Genomic DNA, 7,774 nt, shown 5'->3' with positions numbered 1-7,774 from the left:
GACAAGTTCGCATATAATACAACAGTAGTGGGCCTTATTCATGATGACAATGAGGGTGCTTAGTGCAAGGATGTTGATGGTTTGGTGAACTGGTGTAAGGAAAACAGCCTAGTTTTAAACACTAGAAAAACTAAAGAAATCATTGTCAATTTCAGAAAAGGAAGGCACAGCCACACTTCTCTGTGCATTAATGATTCACATGTGGAGATGGTTACCAGCATCAAATTCCTGGGTATGCAGTTAACAAGTAGGCTGACTTGGCCACTCAATAGTGAGACACTGGTGAAGCGGGCACAGCAGTGCCTGCATTTTCTGCGTTGCATGAGAAAAGCACATCTTCCTTCTCCTATCCGTATCACTTTCTACAGAGGGACGATCAAGAGCATCCTGTCATACAGCATCAGTCTGGTTTAGAAGCATCACTGCTTCAGACAGGAAGGCGGTGCAGAGTAGTAAGGATGGCTGAAAAGATTATTGGCAGTGCCCTCCCTTCCATCCATGACATAGCACATAAGCATTGCTTGAGCAGGGTCTGTGATTGTCTGGGACACTAGACATCCTCTTCACGATCTGTTTTCACGATCTGTTGCCTCGGGAGGCCATGAGAACTGCTGCCCTCACAGGAGACAGCTGCTGCTGCTGCTGTGTTGGTGATTGTGCTGTTTAGTAAGCACAGAATTAAGGGCCAAAAAGGTGAAGAATCTTCCTTGTGACGGCCTGCACAGTGCATTTTAAGCTGACAGCGTTTACCGATAGGAATAACAATCTTGAAGATATATTTTGGTCTGCCATTAAGTTAATATTTGACAATCCAACACCCTCACCCCCTTAAGGGAAAACTTGTCACCCAAGCCAAATTTTGGGTTGTTTTGCAACTACTGCTAATATAGCCAAGGAGCACAGAACTCTCTGACTGATGGGAATGGGTGGTCCTTCAATGGCTGGTTAAACCTTAATAGGTCACTGTCCATCCAAAGACACTTCTATGTGGCACAGAATGTTCATGTAGGTAGGGGTTTTCTTCCATTTTCCTGTGGAAAACATTGTCCTGCCAGATCACCTTGATCCATCTCAATAGCAGACTGGCCCCAAGATGGTCACTCCAACATGAGAGATGTCCTTAACAAATGATAAGCAGTCTGTCTTCAAATCAGGAAAAGGGGGCTGTATTGATGACTCCTGTGGAATATGATACTCCCATTGTATTATATTATTAGATCTCACGGACAGAAAAACAGTGGAAAATTTGGTTTGATAAGGAAAAACCAGAAGAAGAACTGGTTCCCAGTGGCTATGATCAAGCTCTGGACTGCTTCAGACGTCTCCTCCTTACTAGGTCTTGGTGTCCCGACAGAACTATTGCTCAGGTAGGTATATATGCTTTAGGTTAGACAGTTCTAACTTGAAACCTGAATGTATGAAAGTTTTAATAATAGAATATGGTGAAGAGCATCTTTATGGTTGTTATGCATAACATATACAGTTACTGTATACACATACACAAACACAATTCCATGAGTCGTTTGAAGGGAGGACTGCTTCACCTTTCCAACATGTACATTCATGAGGCTATCATTTTATTTCATTCTTCTTCTATTGCCACAGAAGCAGCACATTTTAGTTCCTCCAGATTCCGGAGAAGATAAAGCAACGTGGATCTAAAATATACAAAACTTTAGAGATCAAAGCCAGCATTTCAGACTGTATTCAGAAGCACACTGATAGCAATGCAGTATCTACAATATTGATGTTGCATTGTTGAAATGTTCTAACCTACCAGCATATGGACTGTAAAAAATAAACTTTCCTGGTAGTTCAAAGGTAGCTTCCAATAAAATATGTGGCAGTAATTCAATCTCAAGGTAATGAAGGCATGGGTTATTATTGCCAGTACCTCCCAAAAAGAGCCGGTACAGCAGCCAAAGGTTGGCAAAGTTTCCCTAGGCTACAATCTCCACTTGCTAATCAAGTAGAATCCATGAATCCAGGATAATTCTCAAGAAATAGATCTGTTCCTTTAGTGAGAATCTTGTAAACTTGTCCAGGGTCAGGGTGTGGTATGTGGGATGGTGGGGAGGGGAGTCTCTGCCAAATCTAATAGCTTCTGAAATAAATAATAAGTTACTCTTGCCTAGAATTCAATTTCAATTTGCCTAAGATTCAATTTCAACCTCAGTCAGGAGTAAGAACTTGCAGTCTGGTCCAGCCCCATGATGGAGACATGCAAGTAGATATCATTAGGGTATTGTTGATACCTCACCCCAGTCTCATACCTGATCTCAACCATCAATTTCACATAGATATTAAGTGATGTGAAGGGAAATATCAAGATTTCTGGCACCCCATACAGGGATGATCAAGGGTTCAGTCGCTCAACATCCATTAATATCAGTTAGATCTTTTTATTCTGATGGGAATTGAACCACTGTAAAATGGTTCTTTTTTTAATTTTTAATAAGTTTTTATTGAGTACAAAGAAAAAGAATTAAAAACATTGAACATGGTAAATCGTCTTTGACTGACATCTCAGTCCATATTATACATTAATTACATATAATATATCTACAGTATATACAAACTATACATTTCTGGTCTCTATCTTAAATTATCTCTTTATTTGTGACCTCCATTTTTTTCCCTCCGTCTATAAAATTTATTCCATATTTGATAAAATTCTGTTTCTTCCTGTTTTTTTAATCTTTTAGTTATCCTATCTAGTTCTGCGCAATACATAATTTTCTTTATTAGTACTTCCTTACTCGGTACTTCCATTGCTTTCCACTTTTGAGCAAATAGTATCCTTGCCGCTGTAACCACGTGAATAATTAAATATGTGTCCTCTTTATTTACATTTTCCTCTAGTATTCCTAATAGTAATGCCTCAGGTTTGTATAGAATGTTTTGCCTAGTCATTTCTATTGCCCATTCCCAGACCATACGCCAGTATGTAAAATGGTTCTTTGAACTCCCAACCGATTCAGGAGTCCAAAAAGATTCTATAACCAATGGCACTGAATGCTGGTGAGATATATAATATTTTCCAAGGGCTGCATTTCCAAAACCAGCTCTTGATCTTATGGATGGAAAGAATGTTTTTCTTGAGGTCTAGGCTTTCCCTTAAACCTACAGTAGTGTCTACATGGCCAGGGATATCACTGTATTGTGGAAAATCTCCGAGAAATGAATGAACCTTAAAGGGACATTGCAAAACATTAGCTTTGGGGAAAGTAGTAATTGTACACTGCTTTCCAGTAAATCTCAGTGTTATTTGTGATGAAGGGATTGAGATTGTTCTTCTTATATCAGCAAATGAATACCATTTGGCTTCAATCCCAGCTTTACAAATTGGATATTTGTCCTGTTGTTTTCAATGAGAATGCTGAAATGCAAATACTGCTATAGGCACTTTATGCTTATTAAAGTTTAGTGAGAATCCTGCAGACATTATTTTAAATAATATGAACACTTAGTAGTTATATATACACAATACTACTGCTCACATGGTATAATAAGATTTGCACCATACTTCTGTAATGTTCTAATGGGTTTATTGTACATTCATGTTCGATCAAATATCCTGCAAATTCTTCTCTAAATGCTTTGTCTCCAAAGTCCCTGCATTTTTCCTATTAAATACAAATAAAACCTTAATATACTGTATATCTTTTTTAAAATTAGGCTAGGAAGTACATTATGGATACCATGGGAGAAAAATATGCAGAAGGGGTCATTTTAGATTTGGAGAAGACTTGGGAAGAATCTGATCCACGCACACCTCTCATCTGCTTCCTGTCAATGGGCTCTGATCCTACTGATTCAATCATTGCTTTGGGGAAAAGGTTGAAAATTGAGACACGCTACGTTTCTATGGGTCAGGGACAAGAAGTCCATGCGCGTAAACTCCTGCAGCAAACTATGGCTCATGTAAGGCAACTTTTCCATGCTAATTTGGTATAGGGCATTTAAAAAAAAAATAGAATATTACAAATTACTAGTGAAGCTTAGCTAAACATGAATATAGCATACCTAATAGCTGTTTTTTCGGATAGAATTTGTCTTTTTATTTCTAAAGAGCAAAACAGGATTATTTCTAGCCAGTAGCATTCTGAAAATAAAAAATATATTATGTTTTTAAATCAATTGCTCCATATATTATGATTCAAAAATATTGCTAAATTGTAGGCACAATCCGATACATGTTTATATTTGGGAGCATTCAGGAATACATATTGCTTGTGTGAAACACATTTATATTGCGGATTTGTTGTTACTTTGTTGAATTTCATTTTCAAAATAAAATTGATCATTGTTGAAGATGTTGAGTGAAAGATTATGCTAGTTGGATATGTACAAGATAGCATTCATCCTACCACAAAAAATCTGTTCTAAGTAGGATCCATGGAATTCTTTCATATTCTTAGTTTATTGGCTATATTTCAGATACCTTTAGAGCTAGAAACTCATTATGATATATTTGTAAAATACTGTGTCAGCACTGAGGAACTGTGAATTGTAATATCATTGGAAGGCAACAATAATCTGAATGCATAGTGTTGACTTCCAAAGGGAATAATAAACCCAGCTGCATGTCTCTTAAAATCTTCTTCTCTTAGGGTGGATGGGCCCTTTTGCAGAACTGCCACTTGGGTCTTGACTTTATGGATGAGCTGATGGACACTGTTGTGGAAACAGAGATAGTTCATGAGGCCTTTCGCTTGTGGATGACTACAGAGGTCCACAAACACTTTCCTATCACCCTTCTACAAATGTCTATAAAATTCACCAATGAACCTCCCCAGGGACTTAAAGCTGGCCTGAAGAGAACGTATGGAGGTGAGCGACTGAGCCTCAGCTGTCTTACAGATATTTCATAAATTTTCCCCATAGAATTGGATATTTTATTCTGTTTTCAGTGAGACAAAATCATATACCTTGAATGATCTTAAGAGTGCTTGGAGTATTTTGATCAGTCAATTTGTACTGGATTTTCTACTTTAAACATATATTAAATATAATATAAATGGCTATAGGCATGCCTATAAATAGCTGGATGTTATAATCATTTGCTAGTCAGTAAATTATCAGTTAGAACATGTCTGACTAACTATTGAAAATGAATACCAGCAGAATATTAAAAAAAAATTACTGAGTGTTTTCATTCATATATATTAGCAATAGCAATAGCACTTAGACTTATATACCACTTCCCAGTGCTTTACAGCCCTCTCTAAGCGATTTACAGAGTCAGCATATTGCCCCCAACAATCTGGGTCTTCATTTTACCAACCTCGGAAGGATGGAAGGCTGAGTCAACCTGGAGCCAGTCAAGATCGATTGCTGGCAGTCAGCAGAATTAGCCTGCAATACTGCATTCTAATCACTGCGCCACAGCGGCTCCATTACTTCAAGATTTGTGATTGGTTTAGAGCAGGGGTGTCAAACTGCCACCCCGTGGGCTGGATGCATCATGCTGAAGCCACGCCCAATCCATTGCCGGCAATGGAAAAAAAGTCATGATACGTCATGATACATCACGTGACATTGCGAGTTTGACACCCCTGGTTTGGAGAATTTGCTTTGATACTTATGTATGACTATTCTTTTCAAGTACAACATATATGTGAGAAATATAATATTATTTTTTCTATAAGCAACTATCATATAGAACAGTGATGACGAACCTTTTAGAGACTGAGTGCCCAAACTGCAACCCAAAACCCACTTATGCATCGTCGAGTGCCGGGTGGGCATGGCCCATTGGATGGGCGTGGCCCATTGGGTGGGCGTGGCTGCAGTGGTAACGGCAGACTGGGTGGGACTAAAAAGTTCTATCAGTCAATTCCAACTTTGCAAGATCTTTTTTTTTCCGCGAGAAGTTGAAATTGACTGATTTAACCTTTTTTTTTTTTGCACACTGCGGCGGAGGCCTAAAGTGAAAAGGTTTTATAAAACCCAGCTGAAGGCCTAGGACTGGGGCGATGGCGCGTGTGCCCACAGAGAGGGCTCCGAGTGCCGCCTCTGGCACCTGTGCCATAGGTTCACCACCACGGTTATAGAAGTTATGATTAAATGGGAATTGCAGAGGAAAAATGCAGTTCCAGAAAGCCAAAATAAAACAGAAAGCTTTTCATAAAGGGCTTTATAGGAAAGTTTGTTTATAATGGTCAATGACTTTGTTACAGGTGTGAATCAAGATCTCTTGGACATCAGCAACATGGTACAGTGGAAGCCAATCTTGTATGCTGTGGCCTTCCTCCATTCCACTGTTCAGGAGAGAAGGAAATTTGGACCTCTAGGATGGAATATTCCTTATGAATTCAACCAAGCTGATTTCAATGCCACAGTACAGTTTGTTCAGAACCATTTGGATGACATGGACATCAAAAAGGTTAATTGGCACTAATTGGCTGGAAATAAATCTCCAGCAGCATATATGAAACTTGAAATAATTTACACTGTTGTCAACCAATCTTCACTCAGTGTAATATAGTCAATTAACCTTTTATGTTAAACAGCCATTAAATTCACTAGATTAGATTTAGAGGTGAGAATGGATTGTCCTGATACCAGATGTAATATATATTGGATGGCTATGATATGCTGTTGGAAGAGAAAGAAGATAGCTAAAAACAAGAGAGAGATAGCAAAGTATATTGGGGGAGGATTACAATTTAATAATGGAACTATTTTTGACTCAGTCTAGTTCAGAATAAGATAATACATGCAGAGGAATTTTCAGATCTTTCATATGCACATGAACTAGAAGACTAGAAGACCTCCAAGGTCCCTTCCAGTTCTATTCTGATTGATTGATTGATTGATTGATATACATTTACACTTATTTTAGTATACGGTTGCATGAACATACCATATTTTTTTTTCAGGGGGTGTCCTGGAACACTGTTCGTTATATGATTGGGGAAATTCAGTATGGTGGAAGGGTTACAGATGACTATGACAAAAGGCTCCTTAACACATTTGCTAAAGTGTGGTTCAGTGAAAACATGTTCAGTCAAGACTTTTCATTTTTCAAAGGATACAATATACCCAAGTGTACTGCGGTGGATCAGTACCTGCATTACATACAGGTTTGTTATCATTAGCAAATAAAAGGAAAACTTAAGGCTAAGCTGAAGTTAATAAATCAAAAGCTTTCTTCATTCACAAGGACAGTGCTCTAGTATACTTCCTCCTTAATCAGACTCCCTGTATAGAATTTGCAGACAAGAACTCTGAATATATGTACGAAGGATACTTTAATGTAAAGAAATTAATACCAAAATATGGAAGGAACTGAGAAATTAATAATTTTCCAGGTAGGTAGATTGAATTGCTGCCTCCCAGCCTCCGAGATACTTGTGATTAAGACATTTGTGAACATCTGGAAATTCTTGTTTTAAAAATCGCCTTTGTCTTGATGTCAGTGACAATGAATTTCCTTTCAATACTTCAGTCATAACAATGTAAATGGGGTGGGAGAATGATGCTTTACGATCACAAAGAAGACTATTGCTGATGAGCCGCTTACAAATATAATATATAAATAAATAAAAGATATAGTATCAATGTTACAGTTGAACTGAACTATTATCTTCTGTATTTCAAAGCACCGTATAAGTGTTAAGTTAGATAATTATTCTTTCACCTTAGGTAACAATTTCCTGAAACATATTGTATAAATGAAGAATTCTCTGAAATGTTACTATTTGTTGATATCTTTTGAAAGATACATATATGGGCACATTTATAAACATTTATTATATATGTATATGTA

At 37.7% G+C, this 7,774-nt stretch overlaps 1 protein-coding gene across 1 annotated transcript in view; it reads left to right on the top strand.

Moving 5' to 3' along the window:
• Nucleotides 1–7,774, top strand: part of LOC107293453 (dynein heavy chain 5, axonemal) — an 89,612-nt gene that overhangs the window by 58,216 nt on the left and 23,622 nt on the right. The window contains exons 29-33 of the mRNA XM_015822605.1: nucleotides 1,218–1,367; nucleotides 3,679–3,924; nucleotides 4,614–4,833; nucleotides 6,183–6,388; nucleotides 6,885–7,088. Coding sequence (XP_015678091.1) covers nucleotides 1,218–1,367; nucleotides 3,679–3,924; nucleotides 4,614–4,833; nucleotides 6,183–6,388; nucleotides 6,885–7,088 — 1,026 coding nt within the window. The remainder of the gene's footprint in view (nucleotides 1–1,217; nucleotides 1,368–3,678; nucleotides 3,925–4,613; nucleotides 4,834–6,182; nucleotides 6,389–6,884; nucleotides 7,089–7,774) is intronic.

Source organism: Protobothrops mucrosquamatus, unplaced genomic scaffold (genome assembly GCF_001527695.2).
Source record: "Protobothrops mucrosquamatus isolate PMUCROS unplaced genomic scaffold, P.Mucros_1.0 scaffold1621, whole genome shotgun sequence".
Classification (NCBI taxonomy): Eukaryota; Metazoa; Chordata; class Lepidosauria; order Squamata; family Viperidae; genus Protobothrops; species Protobothrops mucrosquamatus.
The sequence above is the reverse complement of the archived record's forward strand: the minus strand, read 5'-3'. Positions and strand labels throughout refer to the sequence as shown.